Here is a 22,367-nt window from a genome sequence, read left to right on the forward strand (position 1 = left end):
TCTTGGTGTGCTGAAGCATTAAGAGAAACCCTGCATGATCAGACAAGTTCACCTTGTTGGATAGATATTTGTATCTCTCATATGTATATAGAACAACAAAACCTCTCTAGATATCTGCTTTTTCAGTAAATTGGAGCTCATAAACTCACCAGGAGGCCGCCATGTTTTTGTCCACGCTGGTACTGTGATGTCACTTAGCCGTATCCCTCCTCACCATTCCTATGCAGTAACTGGTGTCCCAGACTGGCAGTATGTTTCATACCAGGCATGAGTTTGCTGTGTGTTAGCTTTGTCCCCCTGCTGTCAAAGCTTTGTCATTCCTCCTAAGTTTTACCTCAATAAACCTCCCTACAAGTGACAGGATTCAGTTTATAATGGAAGGGACATATGTACATACGAAGGGAGTTTCTCCAAAGAAAGGCTAAAGTGGGCTTTTATTTTGAAAAGCACAAACCTGAAGTGTTATCGTACTGTGTTTATCTTTACCTGCATCATTTTGAACCATGTGTGAACAGAATCCTTCATAAATAGTAGAAGTTTGGGGAACAGCCTTATTAAAGAGATGCCTTTTAGCTCGTGGCCCTCATCTGGTTCATCAAGAAACATATTTCAAACATATTCTACTGATTTGGATGTACATATTTGCCACAACTAGGTAAATATGGCTCTGTATATATCATTTTCCTGTCTAGTTTGACCAGTAACCACTCGTGGTGCAAGGACAAAATAGAAGAGATCTCAAATTTTAAATTTCTCTGTGCGTGAGATGTGCAGCGTCTCTGAGATACAGCCCTAACACTGTCTGCCAGTCTGAGACAGCGGTTACTGCATGGGAACAGCGTGGAGCATCGCAGCTAAGTGGCGTCACAGTGACAGTGCGGACCAAAACATGGCGTCCTCCAGTTGAGTTTCTAAACTCAAATGACTCAAAATACAGATATCTAATGAGTTTTTTTAGTTCAATATACATGAATGATCCAACAAGATGAACTTGTCTGATCATGCAGGGTTCCTTTTAAGGCTGGCCTTCACTGGAGATAAGGGGCCTTGTCCAAACCCTGAAAAACAGCTCCATACCATTATCCCTCCTCCACCAAACTTCACAGTTGGCACAGTGCAGTCAGACAGGCAACGTTTTCCCAGCATCCACCAAACCCAGACTCACCAAACTGAGAAGCATGATTCGTCATGCCTCAGAACCACAGCTCCACAGTCCAGTGACAGTGTGCTTCCATCCTTTGCTGTGATTTTGCATGGTCCTCTGCTTTGTGGCTGAGTTGCTGTTGTTCCTTAATGCTTCCACTTCCTAATAATATCACTTACATGTTTGACTTTATGCACCTGTTACAACAGATCTGATTGCAACACCCAAAATCAACAGTGGACTGGTGTGGCCAAATACTTTTGTTCATATAGAGTGTTTGCATTTGTATGATGAAAGCTATATTTGTTCTTTTTGTCAGTTTATGACTAATGCTAACTGTTAAATTGAGAATTTCCCACAATTTCCTCCAATCGATCTCCATGGCGATAAGAATAAAAATAATGTTGCCCTCTCCCTAACCAAAGTTGCCCATCCCTGGTTAAAATCAGGCATAAATCTGAGGAGTGTTAAACTCTACCTTCAAATTTACTGATAGTTTATATTTCTTTTCCCCTTTGTAAGAAATTCACATTTAACTCATACAGTCAATGTTTTCTGCTCACAAGTGTCTCCACTATAACAGATGCATCATCCCACTCAGACAGTGGACCCCCAGGTCATTCTAGGTGACAGTGATGGCTGACGTTTGCTACTGGCAGTCACCCCCCTGGTTTAATAAGCACTTCCTGGTTCAATGAACTGCATTGTGGGTCATTAGGATTCCTCTGCTGCCAGCTGTGGCCTTACCTTACAGCGTCATCTGGATGAAAGAGTCTCCAGTGTGCGGTGTAAGTGGGGAGGGGAGGGGGGGGTGGAAGTGAGGGGCTTGTGCTTTAATAGAAGTGGTATGAGAACAAGGTCGGCTTTACAAAGCTAACACACATGCTGTCGACCCCCACCCCTACCTGACAGACGTAGACGCACCAAATCAGCCGTCCTCACTTACCTCTGTCCGTCCATGTGTGTCTAACTGAAACACGAATGGCTTTTCCTCTTGGATAAATCAAAATCGGACTTCCTTTCCCAGGAACATTACTTCTGACAGGGTTAGCTTCACTTCCATCTGATTGTCCACATGGGTACTCCTGCTGTCATATCATTCCTGTTACACATTTACCAGTTCATAAAAAGGCAGAGGAGCAGACAGCAGAGGTGATAAATGACGGTTTTAACCATACAAAGCATCTGGGGGTAAGTTTACAGTTAATCCATTTTATTTCCATTTCTGATCAGTTGCAACCCCCTTTGGATATTAATTTCTACTTTAAAGGCAAAGCAGTGTTTAAATGAATTAATAATGGCTGATTTTAATGAATGCTCAGTTTGGGTCCCATTAATGAAGTAGCAGCAGAAGAAATTAGCCAGATAGCTGATTGCCAAATTAGTCTAAATAAACACATCTTAATTATGGATGGTCGATGCTGCCAAACATCAAAGGCTGAATTTCTTTAAAAAGAAAATACTCAAAAACAAAAACACTAAAAACATGATTAGTATGCTAGGAGAGCTACAAGAACAAATATTCTTATTGAGCTCTGTTTGTGCAAACAAGCTGAAAGACGCGGTGTTCAAGCTTTTTTGATTAAGCAGCGAGAAACTCAGCAAACTGCTGTGTTGTAGGAAAAAAATGTATGTAATGTACAACACTAGATGGAAAATGTTTTTCATGGAAAATGTTCACAATCAATACACAGCAAGTGAGGATATCCTGCCTCATCTCATGAACCAAAAACTCCCAAAATAACTGATAACAAAGACGCCACCAGATGAGGCACCAGGTGTGCATCAAAAATTACTTTCTGTGTTTAAGACATGTATTTTCAATGTAAATAAGGGCCCAAGAGTGAATAAAAAAGCATCAAAATAGATAATGATTTACCAGGAACGTCCCTATTGAGGATTGCTGTACCCAACAGAAGGGTCCAAAACCCTCAACAGCTCCAAAGTGTCTTCATATCAAGCAAATTATATTAAGGTAGAAATATTGAGACGATGCATTGGCGGATAACTGAGGTAGAAGCATGCAGTAAATAAAAATGTATGATTTATGGAAGATCTTGCACCAAAAGTCAGAGCAGATCAGTATTAATTTATCGACTAAAACTATGACAAAACATGTCCATTGACAGCCTTTTTTTCCATGACAAAAACTAGACTAAGACTAGCCAAGAAAGATCTGTGATGACTAAAACTGACAGAAAGTAAGTTTAGTTTTCGTCAAGATGACTGAAACTAGACGAAAATGTTATTTAGTTTTTGCCGGACATTAAGAATCCATTATTTCTCCACAGTGGGTAAATCCGTGAAAAAACAATGCACTGTATCTCTTGTACCTCTCAGCTGTAGAAAGCAGGGACCCCAGGGTTGGGAGAGTGCATAGAACACACTAACGCTATTTGATACCAGATTTAGGTGAAAAAATAATTGCTTGGACTAAAAGTAAAGACTAAAATGTGAAGACTTTTTAGGGACTAAAACTAGACTGAAATAATTTGGAGTTTTCGTCGACAAAAATTAGACTAAAATGAAATGGTAGAAATGACTAAAATGTGACTGAAACTTAAAGACATGTAATCAAAAGAGTAAGACTATATTCCATAATAGCTGTCAAAATTAACACTGCAGATATTCATTTTCATAGTTACACCTCGCCTAGAGACATGTTAACGTTAGGGATGTCAAAAAATTTAACTTTTTAATCGCAAGAAATTTCAGAATTTCTGTAGTTAATCATGATTAATGGCACCCTTTTTTAAGATCACATTTCAAAATTACACTATTTTGCATTTTAAACTGTTTTTTTGTGTAATTTTAGGAGGGATTTTTTTTGTCTCAAACAAAGGGTAAATGACTTCCTGTTTGGATACAGACCTGCTTTTATAGGTACATTAAAGACTATAACACAAACGTGACCACAGACAAAGGAACTTGTTATGGATTGAAAATGAAATAAGTGCACTACAAATGTTTAGATGACTTCTGATTTTACTGATACTTGATGATTTTCAATATTTGAGTCTGGTTCAGATTACACAGTGTTTTTGGTTTTTCATGACAGCACCACGCCAGACTATGCGTTGAAAATCGTCAACACTGTCTACGGGACTGTGCGCGAGTTCACTCATCAGGGGGTCAAAGATCAACAATTATAGCTGCAACAGAAATCCTGACCCTGTGAGCTAACCCTAACCTTAGATCACTTGCCACATTAAAAAATGAAAAACCCTGCAAAGAAAACCTAGGACAGTTAAGCAGCTAGCATCCTACGTCAGACAAGAATGGGACAACATTCCCCTACCAAATCCTGTGCAACTGGTCTACTAACTTTCCAGATGTGATATGTTGTTTTATGTTTTATTTTGACTAAAGTATGGGTTTATTTGATTTGCAAATCATTGCATTCTGTTGTGTTTACATTTTACACAGCGCTCCAGCTTTTTTGGAATTGGGTTTGTATCAGGAAAATCTTTGTCATTTAGGGTGAGCCAGTGGCACAGGTATGTGGCCCAAGGCCTGTGAGGTCCACCACTTAGTCCACAGCTGCTTTAGATTCCACTTAGAGATGACCCTAACTGTGTAATCTGGGTGTTTGTCGCCATCCTGCTGCCACCAAGGGCTTCATGTAGAGGTTAGGGTACATACAATGTAGCTAACTGGCTTTTAGCAGATGGAAAAAATAGCACAATGAGACACCTGTCATTTAGAATCATTAGTATACTTTTCTGGCTGAATAATCATCAGTGCACCTTAAAGATAGAGGCTATAAAATAGGGACGTGGAAATTACACCATCATCTGCAAATGTGAAAACAATTATGGAATAAGCGCGGTTGTAAATGCGGTTATTTCTTTTCAATGAAACATGAAATAATGGATGAGTGCCTGTTAGACTGAAGTGTTACCAACAGATGTCTAATGTGCTAGAGTGCCATTTATTGTCCTATGTGGTAGCATGTGGTAAATGTGATCTCTCACACTGAAAACTGGGATGCAATATCTAAAATTAAGGAGATAGATTCTTTATATTGTCATTATGCATTAGAACCCCTGTGAAATTAATGTTGATGCCACTGCTGTGCCATGATTAAGCTCCCCGTAGCACATATTGGCATCCAATTATGACCACTCAAGCCTTTCTTTAGTTTTTCCACCCATGGTTCTACCCATCTGGAGCTTTATATCCAAGACAATAGACTCTTTTAATCCATTTTAACAAAAGACACAACCCATTGCTAAGGTGTCAGAGCCATTTGATCCCCCTGCTTAACTACAGAGGAGTATGGGTAGTCAAAACCATGCAGAGTGATATAAACTCCTAATACACTCCAACCTTTGAAGGTCAGGGCTGTCTGCACAGGAGGTTGAATGCCACAGAAATTAATTACTTCCCCTGTCAATCTCTGCAATCGGGGTTTCCCATGACAGCAAAAAAAAAAAGGGTTGTGGTGGTCAGGTAACCCCCCATTCCTCTCCTTTCTTATTGTCAACAAAGCACTGAAATTAATTTGTCAGTATGAGGTTAATAAAGATTACCCCCGCAGTTATCTTTATGTGATTACCTTTATTCACAGCAGAAATCAAAGAGCCAGCAGCAAGTTAAGGCTAAATTTAGAGACGGTTCCTTTGGGATGCAACTAACCAATGAAATATCATCAATATAGTCATCAAAGGCTGGCCTGTATGAGCCACATGCTGGTTTTGATTTGATAGCAACAAGCTTTTATTTCACTGATGTTCAGACCACATGCTGGAGCTATGTTAATGATTTTCTTGATTGTTTTTACCTTTTATAATTATATATTACACAGGCTGTGTTGCCCTGCGCTCTGGGTGAGCTAAGCTGGTAACTAGAGTAGCTTCAATCAGTTAGTTCGTTTACATGCACATTTAAGTCAAGCTATGATTATAGATTAAAGTCCTTGTCCCTGAAATCAACTGCAGACTTGGCCTTGCATGAAGCAGTGGGTTCACCTGGCAAGGACTCTTTCAGTCCTTGGCCCTCTGGGTCTTACTATACTCTTCTGAGACCTGGACGTTGACTGATAGCCGGAGACTCCTTTGTGACGACTTCCCTTTGGCGGTGTGTCTTATACTGAAAAGCTAAGAAAAGTGGGTTTGGGGAGGGTCAGATGGATACAGGGGCAGGAGCAACGCTTCTACAGACACCTGGAGTGCTTACTCAGGCCTGGTCCAGTCACCATATACTGAATGCCTGTGACCTGTTGGGTTGGACCAGGCACTGGGGTCAGCTGGAAGGATATCTGGAGAGATGGGGGCATGGGCCTGGCGTAGGTTTGGACGATGGCCATTAGGAGGCCGGAGCAGCTCAGGGTCAAGGTGGGCGTAGCAAAGTGTCAAACAAGTTTATGCTTCCATACCTGACTACATCGTTTAGTTATCTCTGACTGGTTACCAGTGCTAAACCAATATTTTTAAAAGGTTCCCGGTGCTTAAACAGCACCTGATTTGATACTCTGAAGGCCCATTTATACTCCCTTTACGTACGAAAATGTATACGTCCTTATCAAATGATGTTACCGTCACTGCTCACATACTTCCATTTACGTTGGCATGGATGTTAACCAATACATCCACCGGGAGGAGGTTTGATATAAACTGGCAAAAAAAAAAAAAGGATAAGCTAAGGCAGGAATAGGCCAAAATGGGCTAAACTGGCAAAAATGGGCATATTAAATTGTGAAATGTGGTGTAAAAAGTGGTAAAATGGTGTTGATAGTGGTAAAAATGGGTCAACAGAGCCAATAACAGGCAAAGAGTGGCAAGATTTGAAAAAACAGGCAGAAAAAAGTGGCGGAAAGGGTTTAAAATGGAAAAAAAAATGGGTTTTAAGTGGTAAAAATGTGTTACAGTTGGCAAAATTGGTGGAAAAATGTGATGACGACGGGCTGAAATCTGGCAAAATTGGTGTAAAGTATTTAAATATTCCTAGTTTCTTTAAGGCATCTTCAGACCCCTCTCAGTGTCTCTGGACCAACGTTGAGAACCATTGGTATAAAGTACAGTTTTCAAAGTTGCACATGTAAATGGAGTACTTAATTTTGCAGCAGTTCCCTTCAGTCTTTAAGAGAGTTAGCATACTTTTAGCTAATTCCATTTATGGCTAATCATTTCCTTTGTGTTTCATCCTCTGCTTTCCATTTCCTGCTACCACAGGCAGCTACTTGATAAGCTGTGATAAACCCCATGTATGCTTCTCAGACATAAATGAAAGATAATGTTAGCTGCTACCTCGTGAACACAGTACAGCATTTAGTGGCAGCTAAAACTAACGACTGAAGAGTTGGTAGACACCAGAGGTTTTGTTCTAAAAAAAGAGATGCTACTTCAAGCTGAATACATGCTAATTTTCCCTCCTTGAGTTTTTGTTGTAAACAAGTAATTTGCTAAAATGCAATACTGTCAAAGAAGGGCTCTGCTTGTTGTGCTGGCCTCAGTTTAATAAAAAAGTTTGTTTTTTGTCTTGTGAGTTGTGATGTGTTGGACATGCTAGGAAAATAATACGGAAATTTTGGCTAAAATGCATCCTTGTTGAAATCATTTGTCTTGACTTTTTTGTAAGTAGCAGTAGCATTGTGTTAAACCAGTATAAAGATACTGTAGATGTGTAGCCTAAAAGTTTTTCTCATTGCCTTTAGCTGATTTTTCTTCTTCATATCCTACTCGAAAATACACCCTCACTGATCATTTTATATTTATTAAACTGAAAGTTAGAGCCAGAGCTAGAACGGACTGTAGAATAACTACACAATTCCACATTTTCATTCTGCGTGTGTTTGAGGTTGCCTGGTTATTGCACAGAAGTCGAATATTAAATAGATCATCGTAGCCTAAAGCAAACTCACTACTCATGAAAACAGAGCAGCAAACAGGCTCCCTCAGTGATTAGACATGCTAATATAGAGCATAAAAATCAAGTTGGACCTCATCTACTGTGGGTCCTGTCATTTTAGCCGATCAGTGCAGTGGACAAATGAATTATATGTTTGCAGAAGTGTAGAAATACATCAAATCTGAAAGTGAGTTAAATGTTTTTAATGTGTTTGTGTCGAACAGGAAGTGGAGCTGTGTAGACAGAACAGCCAGGAGAAGCTCGGCCTGACGCTGTGCTACAGAACGGATGATGAGGAGGACACCGGCATCTATGTTAGCCAGGTAAGAAAAGACATCCATTCAGTCATCCAGTTATGGGACATTTAGCCTTTATGTGTACAATTATGTCGCCTCAGTAGTTCAAAAATCTGATCAGATTACAGACTGAGTGTCTTAATATCTTTTTATATCTTTATATCTTTTTGACTGTGGTGGCACAACTACAGCTTTGACCTCTGACCTCTAACCAGATCGACTTTACAGCCAAGGTCCAGACAATTGGTGCTAGTAGTCTCACAGTTAGAGAAATGGGGATCACCTGTGTCTGGAACGTCCAGTATTCACGGCTACCATTACACCATAAAGACAAAAGAACACTCCAGACAACTCAGAGAAAAGGTTATTGAAAAGTATCAGTCAGGGGATGGATAGAAAAAAAATCCAAGGCACTGAACATCCCCTGGAGTTCAGTTAAAACGATCATAAATCGTGTAAATCTGACTAGGTCAGGTCATCCTCACAAACTGAATGACCAGGCAAGAAGGAGACTAGTGAAAGAGTCGCAAAGAGAACGCCACTGTTGAAGAAAACTCAGATTATACAGTATCTGGACCAAAGTTGGCCAAAAGGCAAGTGGGAGACTCCATGGTCAAGTAGAAGAAAGTTTTTTGGTCTGATGAGACCTGAACGGTGCTTTTTTGGCCGTCAGAGAAGACACTAAACACTGCACATCACCACAAACACACCATCATCACTGTGAAGTACTGAGGTGGCAGCATCATGCTGTGGGGATGCTTCTCAGCAGCCGGCCCAGGAGGGCTTATAAAAGTAAACCCCAACCTGAATTCTGTAGGGCATACAGTGGCCCCTGCGCACATGCCTATTTACTCACCTGTTAAATACAATGATGTGCAGTGGAGAAGCGTTGGAGCCCTGATGAGGTCTGATATGGAAGCAGCAGCATGTTTCCTTAAATCAGAATCCCATGATAACATCCCTTTCTCATTGGAAGTTATTAAAAACTGGCATTTGAATTCCCACCTTTACATCCTGACGCAGAGAGGAAGATGAACTGAATTAGAGACGGAGAGAGAAAAATGTTCTCCATTTAAATATCAGCCTCGGAGCGAGCCACACATGGCCAAAGAGGAAGTCGGGTTTGAAATGCGATTCCCGTTCCTGTCATTCTCATTCCTCCTCCTTTTACGTGCTTTAATTGAAGGTTTTAATTAGCTGTGAGCGACAACCTTCACTCCCCCATCACACTGCATGTTAAATGACACATTATCCTATTTCCTCTACTCCATCTGAATACCAAACACATAAAACAAAGACGGGGTATAATACAGAGTTCCCTTTTTAAAATTCAGCAACACTTCCTTTTCTAAAACTAAACAAATAATTTCATTTTCAGAGACAAAGCTGAATGGAGGATGGAATTATGGGAGCTTTGGCGCTACAGGCTGAGTGAATTAGAGGTATTTTAAACATGACAGCAGGTGCATTTTCAATCCCATTATGAACAAAAAGAGAGAGCTGTTATGAGGATTAGACAGCTGCTGTGAGAATGTACATGAACACATCTGCCGTGCATTTAGCCCCTTTTACGATATTTGAAACGACTTGACAAGTATTTATCTGGTTGTTCTGTCTTGAATGATAACTCTGAATGTTAATACAAAACCACAAAACAACAAAAGCACCTGCTGCACCTCAACAGAAGGTGGAAGCGCATCTATTTTAGTACGTAAAAGGATAAAAATGCTAATTTCACCCTCATTAAAATGTATAGATGCAAAGTATTTGTGCGACTGTTGGAAGAGCATGATTTATTTTCTCCATTTCAGCTTCTTTTTTTTGTTTTCCACACGCAGCTTTGAGTTTTGATCTTCGCTGTAAGAACAACAAAGTGTTTGAAATGATTACTGAGAGGCTTGCAGCATTGATGCACATCCACCGGGATGCATTTTCATAAGACGTGAGGTGTTGATTCGTTCAGTGAAAAAAAGCACCAACACTCAGGTTTTTTCCTCCTCTGTCTCTTCTGCTTTTACCCTCATGCTGAGACTATAATGCTCTTTTGTGATGTCAAGGACTTACATGTTACCCCAGTCAGTGTCACTCACATGTTTCTACAGGAAGTCTTTAAAAGGCACCCGTAATGTAAAAAATACAAGACTCCCAGGGAGAAAATAAGCGTTGAATCTCCATGAAAAACCAGGCTTTTATTTTGACAGCAGAGATCAGAGAGTATCGCTGAGAGTGGAGCATCAGTGGCGTTTCTTTTGGAGGAAACAGATCCGTAGTGACTGGCTGTCAACATTGATTTTCATGTTTTTATTTCATGCAGGTTGAGCCGAACAGCATAGCAGCACGAGACGGACGCATCAAAGAAGGAGATCGGATTTTACAGGTGTGTATTCTCATCTCAGTGTCCAAAATATCTCACACAGTGTTATATCATGAACCACATAGCGCTGTACTCAAGACCACACTAATCGAGACCAAGATTTGCCTGAGACCAGAGTGCACCGAGACCAAGACTATAAAAATCAATTTTAAAAAACCATGACAAGGTTGAACAGTTAAAGAGCATTCTTTCTTTAACTTTAGTTTTCTTTTTAATACATTTGACAGATAAAACCAAGGTGTCTCCAACTCAAAATGCAAACATCTCAAATCTTAACAAATTTGTTTGACTAACTTGTAAAAAATAAACCCATGTATGTGTTTAAAAGCCACTGACCAGTCCGGGATTGTTATAAATATCTGAAAATAAGATGTTTATCTAGATTTGTCAGGTGAATGAGGCCTAAAGTAAGTGTTCAGAGGTATTTCTGACGAGAAATAAGATGGACTGGTGTCCGAGTTTTTGCAGGTGTAGCTTTATGTTGCTTTAGCAAGTGCTTCTCCTTATCATCACATTAATACTAATTCTTGATGAAAAAATCCATAGTCCAGCCAGTTTGAGACCGAGCCCAACCAAAATAACCACATTTTACATCTGAATAGTAACCACTCAAGAAGAAAGGAATTGGAATAGCTTTAAAGGAAAAATAATAAAGTAATTTCAGAAAAAAGGCAAAAATGGGCAAAAATTGGTCAAAAGCAGCAGGAATAAGAGGTGAAAAGTGGCTAAATCTGGCATAAAGGGGCTAAAATTGAAAAAAAAAAAGGTTAAAACGGGCAAAATGGTCACTAAAATGGTGAAAAGCAGTTAAAAAGTGGCAAATAAGTTGTGAAAGAGTGGCAAAATTTAGTTAAAAGTTCTAAAATAGGCTTAGAGGGACAAACAAAAACGGTTAAAGTGACAAAAAGGGTTAAAAATGGCATAATTGGCAGTAACAAGTGTGAAAAGCAATTAAAAAAAGGTAAAAATGGGTTAAAAGCAGCTAAAAATGGCAGGAGTAAGGGGTGAAAGTGGCTAAATTTTGCATAAATGGGTTTAATGTTCAAAAATGGGTTAAAAAGGGTCATAAAAATTGGTCAAAAGCTGTTAAAAAGTGGCAAATATGGGTTAAAAGTGGCGAAAAGGGACAGAAATAAGTGGTGAAGGTTGACAAAATGGATTAAAAGTGATAAAATAGGCTTAAAGAGACAAACAAATTGGTGATAAAATTGGTTTGATTGACAAAAAGGGTTAAAAATGCCAAAAATCGGTTAAAATGGGCAAAATGGGCTGTAACAATTGTGAAAAGCAGTAAAAAAAGAGAAAAAATTGGTTAAAACCAGCAAAAATGGGATGAAACTGGCAGTAAAAACAGTGAAAAGCAGTTAAGAAGGGGCAAATATGGGTTAAAGATAGCAATAATGGGCAGAAAAAGGTTGTGAAAGAGCGGCAAGACTGAGTAAAAATGCTCTCGAGTCCGAGACAAGACCAAGATAGTCAGTACTTGGTCTAAAGACCAAGACCGTTCTAGAGTACTACAACACTAAAACCACACATGGCTTCCAACCGTGTTTAACTCCTCAATGAAAAGTATGAAGAGGGACTTAGTCAAAACCTCAACAAAAGATGGCAAAAAGACATTAAAAGCTTCTCACAAGGCATTCTGAGATCACTCGCAACCTTTTATTCCCAACTTTTTATATACATGATTTTCAAAATACAAGGTATGGCTATTAAAAAATGAGACGGTTTTATTGAATATAAAAATGTTTCAGTGTCTCTCCTTCAACATACCGCTCTTCTGCATTAACACACCCCTACATTCAGGTCTTCACTGATCAAAGCAGTGCTGTCAGTCCTCTTCAGACAGTTGTCTCAGAACCTGTTATTCTTTTCTTAACTTCTGACTCAGACTTGAAACTTTGGGCCCAGATTTGATCTTAGGAAAAAGTGAAAAGTCACACAGTGCTAGATCAGGTGAACGGGGATTTGTTTTCGGGCCAGAACCTGCTTTACAGTGTGAGCTGGGGCGTTGTCTTGATGAAGAATGAAACCATTTTTCCTTCTGACTTGTCCTCGCTGTTTTTTGTAAAACTTGTTTGTAATTGTTTTGATTTACCGTTGACTCTCCTGGAACCCACTCTTCCAAAATAATCAGAGCGTGAAGCAATCAGATAAATCAGCTCTTTTACTTCTACCTCTTTCCTCCCTCGCCCCCTCCTCTTTCTGCTTCCCGACGCAGCAGACAGAAATACGCTGCTTGAAATGAAACTGAAACTTAAGACTTAGTACTTCAGAAGATTTCTAACTGACTTATACAAGGCTGGGTCTTGGTTTTCTAAACCATCTGTGAGCAAAAAAAAACAAACAAAAAAAAAAATGATTTATTTGCACAATCTGAATAAAGATGAATAATTTTTTTTTGGGATGAGCTCAGAAAACAGTGTCCTAAAACGTCAGTGTGACTGCTACTGTCGTTTTAATGGTGGTGTTCAGTTCCTAACTGAACTAGAGTAAAACTCTAAAGGGTGAACAGGACTAAAATGTGACTAAAATGAAGAATATTTTTGTCTAAAGGCTAAATCTCAAAAATGAACACTGCAGAGTTGTAGCATCAGTAAATATCCAAACAATTATTGGTGACTCTCTTGGGCCAGGGCCTTTCATCCTTACGTGGATCAGGGAGGTAAAAATCATTCTGAACACAAGTCACACCACAGGAGACTCTTTACAACCATCTGGTCTTTGCTGACTTTAGTCAGAAGGTGGGAATCAGGCTGAAAAGTAGCATGACTGTATTGTAGTGTCTACCCCACTTAGATACATCTTGGCTGCAGAGGTGGGTGAAGATAAACAGCATGTCTTTACTTGACCTGGGAATGTCCAGTGGGGTTCCAGAGTTACAGGGTCAAACAAAACATGATTGTGATACAGCAACAGAACAGCAGCTTCCAGTAGCAGCTTCATTTTCATAGAAATGACACACATTGTGTTTCTGTCCTGAAGACTCTATTATGGCAGCCACCACTACAAGAAAACACACAGTTTTTTAATCAGTCAATCAAAAATTTTACATATTGCACTTTCAAAATTCCTCCCTTACAATTCAGTCATTCCAAACCAAAGTCTGTTTTTCTTTTATATCAGCCAAGCCTACGAATGTAGACCCCTTCTTAAGAGGATACCCTAGCTGCTGGTTCCCCCAGTCTGGCCAAGCATATGTATATTTAATCACCTCGTTTTACCAGGGAAATTAAAGTCCTTAGTAGCGGCTACACTCTGCACTATATCATCTCCAGCGCTCTTCTCTGTCTCTGTCTCGCTCCGTCTCATTATGCGAACTCACCCATGGGGTCTGACGCTGCATTCATGTGCTCTTACTTGGTCCCAATTTCCCAAAGTAGGGAGTCGCTCTTCTGACTTTGGAGCTTGGAAATGTAATATTAAAGAACTGACACAATAATTCAAATTAGTTGCACTTTATTGCTCTGAAATAGAATATAAATGCACTGAAAATGCACTAAAAGCAAAACAGTCTGCCTTTGTGTCTTTATTAAAAATATTTTGAATGGAACTATTTGTGTTAAAACAAATGGTTCAATTAAAATAAAATGAATAAAACAAAAATAAAAATAAATTGTCAAGTTTGCTACCAAAATTTTTGAAGGTTTTAGAAATGATGTTCCAGCTTAAGATGAAAATTTGGTGTGATTTTTCCAGGAATCTTATTCCCCCTGTTGTTTTGACTCCACGTGAATCCGGCAGTCTGGTATAATATTAAAACCCTAAATTTTATTACTTTTAATTGTTTGACTAACTGGTGGAGTTAAGTTGAAAATTAGATTGTAGTGCCTAGTGTTATTTGTGTTATTTTTTTAGGGTTTACAGGAAGTGGTGATTCTTTTGACCAATCAGAGAGTTTCAGTGTGTCAACTCTACCCTTTAGGGTTGGATAGGCATGCTTCGTACATCAACAGAGGGGTGCCAAAATGGTAGTAATCAGTTTTTTTGCTGTCTTTCTCACTGTTTTTAACGAATGAGACAAAACATTATAAAGTGGTTAAATAAAGGTTAAATAAGAAATAAATAAACGTGAATTTAACTGGACAACTTGGTGGGAATGCAGCCAAGTGTTTGACTGAAATATCTGTGATTGTAGCTTGACAGTACATCTAAAATAGGTGCCAAATAAGTCCAAAGTGTTGTTTTTTTCTCATAAATTTGCAGAAATGAATCTGACAGTCACTGCAAGCATACTTGTGTTTCATCTAACTACATTAGAATTGTGTTAAAGCTGTAAAAGTTTGGCCATTTTGCAAGAGGCCTTGCTTGTTCTAATAAAAATATGTTCTAAGCTGTCTCTGCAGAAAATTCAGACTTACACTTTTGAACTGTCCTGATAAAAACTTCAACCAGGACATAATTTAAGTTCTTCTGATAGGATATCATATCTTAAAAGGCAGCCTCCAGCCTGAACACCACTGTACCAACATCACCGCCCCTCCATATTCACTGTTTATCCTACATCACTGGGGAGTACTCCCATCCTCTCCAGTGTTTCAGTGTCCCAGTTGTGTGAGTGATTGTGGGCAGCAGGGCCGGCTGTACTCCTGGCCCTATTATCTTCTTCTGACAGCCCCATTACTCTAGTGAGGAAAAGATGAACGCCACCTGTCAAAGAACAGTTAATTGTGTGTCTGGATGCGCGGCGAGAGCGGAGTCTAGTGAGGTCGGACTACGAGCTTGCAATTGACTCCCCTCGCCAAGCGTGCAGCCTACCTTTGCCTATCTGCAGAGAGCGAGGCGTTTAAAGACCTGATGGCAGAAAGGAGGTAGAGGAGACATATGGAGAAAGTAAAGTGTCATAAACAAACAAATAGAAATAGAGATAGATGGGTGGAAAGAGTATAAGGAAGAATGTCAGTGCGATTATTCTTCTGAAGATGGAAACAATGGTTGGATGTATTATGCTTTCATGTCCCGATAATTGAAGATGATGAGGGCTAAATTAGAGGTGATTCTGTCTTGAGTGTGTGTTTGGGACTTCTTTAACGCCAACACCTTTCTTTGATGCCCAGATAAATGGCTGCGAAGTGCAAAACAGAGAGAAAGCTGTTGCCTTGCTGTCAAGCGAAGAAGCACGGAGCATCACACTCCTGGTGACAAGGCCAGAAATTCAGGTAAACACTCGCATACGTGCACAACCTCCTGGCCCTATCCTGACAATTTATGTCATGTCAAATAGCAACAGCTGCCTGCTAAGTGCCTTTTCCTTTCCTCCAAACTGTCAGAAAGATTGGTTCAAGTTTCTGCGCACACTCGATTGCAGAGAGAGAGGTTTCTGATGAGATGTTGTGATTTCAGCTGGAGGAGGTTTGGCTGGATGATGAGCAACAGCAGCTTGTGGAGGAGTTGAAGATGGAGATCCTGGAGGAGAGGAGGAAGCAGAGGGAGCAGGAGTTTGACAGGGGAGACGAGGTGAGAGTGTAAGCTAGGAGATACATGTCAAAACAAGAGACAGAAACTTTGAGTTAAAGAGTCACAGGGGATGGAAATCAAGGGGAGGCTTAAATAAAGCAGTAGCTAAAGGAGGAAGGAGATCTGATCTATATAGCCTGCACCATCTTGCCAAAATTCACGCACGACTTTCAGAAGTACCCCTGGAGTTACAATCAGCATTTTCAACCTAAAACTGTCAACAATGTTTGCAGGCTTTAAAGGGGACATATTTTTACCCCTTTAAGACAAGTTTATATTGTTCTCAGAGGTCCTCAAAACATCCCTAAGGGTTTGTTGCTGAAAAAACACTCTAGTATTGGATTTTTGCATGTCTAAAAAGCCCTCTGTTTCAGCTCTGCTTAGAACGAGCAGTTTCTGTGTCCATGGCTTTAAATTTTACTGAGCTGTCTGACTCCGCCCCTGACCACACCCCTCTCAGGTAATGATCACAGAGCAAAGACAGCAGGGTAACCCACTGAGCTATCCAGCATCTCAGCTGGCAGCTGAGAGGAAGATTGGGAGAGGAGGGTGGAACTTTCTTCTAAGCAGGGAGGGCCAACCAAACCTGGGGGCGGGGCTAACTCCCCATGTGAGGTCATGAGGGTAAAATCTGAGAACTGCTTGTTTCAGCACACATTTTCTGAAAGGTGGAGAAAGAGAGGGGGGAGGGAATGGATTTTTCTGGTATTTGAGGGGATTGTGGACAGGCCAGGGGCAGATATTTTTGTCAGAAAAGCCTGAAAAAGTGATTTTTGCATAATATGTCCCCTTTGAAAAACGTTTTCCTAAACCATTTTTCTTATCTGTTTACCAAAGTACACAGATTTAGGCATCATTCCTTCATTTTAACAGTGAAAATCCTTGTTAAGATATTTGGCTAGCTTTGACTTTGGCCGCCCCAGACTACATAATTGTTTGGGTCCTTCAGGATTGGACTATGTCAGACTACACTACTAAATTCTTGACCTGTCTTGACCGCCAGCCTGGCCACACTGCAATTGTGATCCCGACTGCTTTTGTATGCTGACGACACCACTGTCTCCACAACTGTGTGCAAGTTCATGGGTCGTTAACCACAGCTACAACAGAAGCTTTCTGTGTGATTCTAGTGGTCTTTCAGTAGAACTTGAAATATTAATTTAACATGTCAAGAAAATTTGCCCAGTTAACCTCGCCAATACATGCAGCTTCACTGTATTTGTGCATAAATACCCAGGGGGAGAAAGTGAGGGGACCTGTTTAATGTCACTCTAGTAAATGATGATACAAAGAGCAAATGCTCGCCCGTTGGTAGGCATCAGGATGCAAGTTGTTGATAACAGGATGTCGAACTGGAAGACGATGAAAGAAATTTTGACATGCTAGTCTTGTGGAGTTGTGGTTGTGGGGCATCCTGGACGACCCATTAGGTGAGCTGTCATCACAAACAAAAGGTGACCGAGAAGAAAAGAATGCGTAGAAGAAGATGAAACCGGTAATCCATCTCCTTCTGTCGGTCTTTTCTTCCACATAAACAATAAAAAAACACCAAATTTACACCATCTTGGGGTTTCTGCTCTTGCATTTGGGCATCATGAGCTGAGTGGTGAGCTGTCCAGCATGTCGTTCTTTACATGAGACAAATTAACCAGCACCGAGTACGACGTGTTGCTATGGCTACACAGACGCCAAGCGAGGTACTGACATATGTATGAGTGTATTAAATCACATATAAATCCATATATCATTACGCTTTATGCCACTTCCTGCCTTTGGTTCACAAGTTGGTCCACTTTTCTTTACATCTCAAACGAACCGGACCAGGGTTCATTTGGAAGTGAACCGAGACCCCCTGTTTCAAGTGGACCAGAGTCCACTTGTTTTGTCCACACCAGAGTTCATTTGAGCTTTCACACCACTCCAAATGAACAGGACTATCTGGGAAAACGGACCACAGTTTGTTTAAAGTGAATCAAACAGCTCTGGTGGGACTGTGCCCTGAGCCAGGCTTGACCCTATCTCTGCACCAGAACTGTAGTGTTGCTCTGTAAATAAACACATTAATTGAGCTAAAACCATTTGACTTTTGGACAGACCCATGCATTGGCAGCATGGTTACAAATTCAGATACAGCATTTTGGACATTTTTCAAGTTCATCATCTTCACTGGTATCAGTACTGCAACTCTTGGGCTCCAGGATACAGGATACAACTGAGTATGTTTTTTTTTCTGTATAATGCCTGGCAATAATGAAAGTGTTTCCCTTTCTTTCTGTCAGCAGCATCAGATTGAAGAAGAGACGACAGACACAGCTACCTGTTCCTCCAACAATCAAGACAAAGACAGCGGTTTTGGACGCAGTACTGACAGTCCAGAGCATCAACCTCTTCTAGCTAGAATCCACAGGAGAAGCCCAGCCCATTGCTTGAGGGAACGATGGCGGGCGGAGCATCCACACACAAAACAAGAAACTGTTGTAATGCAAGACCCCCAGAGTCTTAGGACAACATCCAAAGGCCAAGGCCGTGAAGGTGTACTCAGTATTCGCAATGGTGGAAGTGGGATTCTAGGGCTGGAGAATCGCTTCCAACAACTTCTGGAGCTGAAGTGTCAAATCCGCAATGGAGGCGAGTGTGGGGTGTACTCCATCCGACACAGTATAGAGTGTAGTCTCACTGAGCAAGCAGCAGGGGATGCAGATGATGTAGATGATCTAGAAGAAGGGAAAGGAGTAGAGCAGGAGTTGAGGATGCTGAACGAAGAACTGCGTAGCATTGAGCTTGAGTGCCAAAGTATCATGCAGGCGCATCAGCTCCGTCAGAGTCACCAGATGGATCCATCGCAATCTCCTTCCTCACCAGGAAGGAGCCCCAAAGATGGACACAAGCGACACGGGAGGTTAGCCGACATCCATGAATACCCAGAGAGATCGGACAGTGATAAGATCCGAGAGAAGGACAGCTCCAGTGCATACAACACGGCAGAAAGTGCAAGGTCGACCCCACTTGGTATGGAGAGATCTCCTGATCAGTCTCTGCAGAGACACATCAGCATCACCAACCAGAAAAACCTCAGATTGGCTTCTTCCACACAATCCAGTCCCATCCCTATCCCCAAGCCCCAAGGTACACCCAGTCGTGGCCGACCAGTAGACCCAGGGCCTGTTATCTCAAGCAGCCCAGACCAGAGTAACCCTTCCCGATCGGAGTCGGACCCTGCCCTGCCTGCAGACGATGAGAGATGCGAGAAGAAAGGTAGGAGCAAAGATTCCAGACGAGGGCTTCCCTATGGTTCTGCATATCAGACAACACCTTACCCAAGCCAGGGAGGATCCAGGCAACTTCAGGTAGGTGCAGTCATCAAGAGGTGTATGAACCTTTTACTGATTTACTTACGACCGAGAGACCATAGGGAACAAATCTGTTCTAACAATGTTCTCCATCTTACAGAGTTACATGCAGCTTTTACACAACTCATCCCTGGAGTATTCCCAAAGTCAGCTGAGTCTGCTCAGTGTCTGCAGAGATCCAGTGCACCGAGGAGGGCGCCCTGGGGAACCCCGTCTGGAGTGGAAGGTCAAAGTGCGTGCCGACGGCACACGTTACGTGGCCCGTAGGCCTGCCCGTGACCGCATCCTGAGGGAGCGAGCACTAAGAATCAGAGAGGAAAGGAGCGGAGGCATGACCACAGACGATGATGCAATGAGTGAAATGAAGATGGGGCGCTACTGGAGCAAAGAGGAGAGGAAACAGCACTTGGCAAGGGCAAGAGAGCAGAGGAAGAGGAGGGAGTTCATGCAAAAGAGCCGCCTTGAGTGTCTAAAAGAGGGGCCAGCCAGTGGAGCTGAAGGCAGGAAGGAGATCAACATCTTGGAGCTGAGTCACAAGAAGATGATGAAGAAAAGGAACAAAAAGATCCTGGACAACTGGATGACCATCCAGGAGCTGATGAGCCATGGGGCGAGAGTTCCAGAGGGCTCCAAAGTCCATAACGCCTTTCTGTCCGTCACAACTGTGTAGGGGATACATAAAGAACTGCAGGCTTTAGGGTACTGAACACTTAAATACTAGGTGGCCTGCGTTTAAGGAACCACTGTATTATGTACAATAAGTGTCAGGACTTTTGTAGCATTGCTGAGGCAACTTTGTAACTTTCACTTTAAGAATGTCTCAATAGGTCTTTTACTCTTTCTTGACAAGACCTCAGCCATTTAAGACATGTCTTTTCACTGTTTTTACACTGGCTTTCTGAAAATGCACTGGCTTTTTACAGCAGTTGACTTTGGTAGCATTTTGGTTCGATTGTGATTCATACAAAAAAACAACACTTTAAAGGGATGATATGCGACTCAGACCAACACAAAGCTTTTTTTTGGCCATCACACGATTGTCCCTCAGTACACCCCTTCCATTCCTTTGTCAGTAGTCCAACTGGGTCCAGTTTGTAGGACTGGTGTTCATTCAGATATGCAGCCCTCAAGTATATTCAGTTCCCCTGACCTTGTACAGTGTACAGTGCCTATAAAAAGTTTTCACTCCCATGGATATTTGCCCTTTTATTGATTTAATGTCAAAGTCAAAACAAAGAGAAAGAGAAAGCCACTGTTGAAGAAAACCCAGGTTACATCTAGACAAGAGTTCACCAAAAGACACATGGGAGACTCCGTGGCTAAGTGGAAGAAAGTTCTTTGGCCAGATGAGACCAAAATGATGCTTTTTGGCCATCTGACTATGATGGCTATGGAAAACACCAAACACTGCACATCACCACAGACACATCATTCCAACTGTGAAGATCAGCAATGGCAGCATCATGCTGTGGGGATGCTTCTTAGCAGCAAGTCCTGGAAGCCATGAGAGGGTAAAATGAATATAGGAAAATCCTGGAAGATAATCTTATTTGGTCTAGTCAGTCAGGTAAGAGAACCACAGCTTGGGAGAAGATTTATTTTTCAGCAAGGCAGTGACCCAAAGCTACACAGAAAGGGTTTAAAGACACCAAAATGAATGTTCTGGAGTGGCTGGGTCAAAACCCAGACCTCAATCCAATCAATAATTTGGCTGGAGCAATCCACCTGACATTATTTTACATTGCAATTGACATTTCCTTGTAGGAATATGTTTTATTTTGGCATTAAAGAGGGTTTTTTTGTCTGTTTTCAGTCAGTAAATCCAAACAATATTGACCCAAAGGGTGTTTTACCCTTCTATGAATACTTTTTGAAGGCACTGTAGAAAACACGTTGAGCCTCAGAATGAAAAAAAGCAGCGTTATCGTATAGGTGTGAACACAGAGCTGAGAACAACAAACCCAGAAAGAGTCTGACATCTCTTTTTTTAAGGAACTAATTACTTAACATTTTTCTCAGTCTGGATGTATTTCACATCTACTATTAATGTTAAAAATGTTGCATATTATGCCTTTTCCTTTTCGTATACATGCATTTACTGCTGCTGCTGCATAGGGCCATTACCAGCGTTGATGGGACCCCTTTTTATACAACCTATTGTCTCTCTATACTCTCCACTCTTTTGTTTCATTGCATATGAAGCGAATTCACTTGCCTCGTTGAAGGTGGCATTTTTTTATAGCAAGGGAAAATCTGATATTTTTCACGGTTTGTTAACTAAGTGACTTTTTAAAGGGGTTTTACACTGAATGTCAATGTACTGTAAATCTGTTACTGCAATTCTTATTTATGTTTGTGTCACTGAGGTCAGACGAGACACTACTTGATTGTCTGCATTTTATGCCAGATGGACACAAAAATTGAGATCCCATGTGACATTTGTAAAAGATAACCACATTGAAATATTGTCATAGAACGTCTTATTATTTGTGACTTGGGAGGGCTTTTCTGAAACAGCTTTACCTCAACATACAACTTCTGACAACCTTCAAACTCTGACCTAAGTGACTGGTTCTGAATTTAAATTTAACCACTGGTTGAACCTGTACTACCAACCATGAATGTGTGAATTATGTTTAAATGTGATATAGAGTCATATTTATATTGTTTAATGTTATTTCTATTTATTGTAAATTGATTTTTACAACTGACTGTTTATTTTTGTCTGTCTGGTAAATGTTTCACATTAAGTGGCTGGCCTTGAAAAGCCAACACAAGGCACTGTTGAAGAAATGTATCATACTGCAGCCTTTTAACTAAAACCTGCTGCTTTTTCACTGTAAAGTCCATTGAAGAGGCCTTCGGTTCAGTATTTGTTGACGGTGATATTTGTAATA

At 40.9% G+C, this 22,367-nt stretch overlaps 1 protein-coding gene across 1 annotated transcript in view; it reads left to right on the forward strand.

Annotated features, from left to right (window-relative positions):
• Positions 1-21,911, forward strand: part of pdzrn4 (PDZ domain containing ring finger 4) — a 74,456-nt gene extending 52,545 nt beyond the window's left edge. The window contains exons 4-9 of the mRNA XM_041780971.1: positions 8,218-8,316; positions 10,604-10,666; positions 15,721-15,822; positions 16,007-16,120; positions 18,403-19,467; positions 19,571-21,911. Of these exons, the coding sequence (XP_041636905.1) occupies positions 8,218-8,316; positions 10,604-10,666; positions 15,721-15,822; positions 16,007-16,120; positions 18,403-19,467; positions 19,571-20,140 (2,013 nt within the window). The 3' untranslated portion in view covers positions 20,141-21,911. The remainder of the gene's footprint in view (positions 1-8,217; positions 8,317-10,603; positions 10,667-15,720; positions 15,823-16,006; positions 16,121-18,402; positions 19,468-19,570) is intronic.
• Positions 21,912-22,367: the final 456 nt, after the last annotated feature.

The sequence above is a fragment of the Cheilinus undulatus genome, linkage group 23, assembly GCF_018320785.1.
Source record: "Cheilinus undulatus linkage group 23, ASM1832078v1, whole genome shotgun sequence".
In the NCBI taxonomy this organism is placed as follows: domain Eukaryota; kingdom Metazoa; phylum Chordata; class Actinopteri; order Labriformes; family Labridae; genus Cheilinus; species Cheilinus undulatus.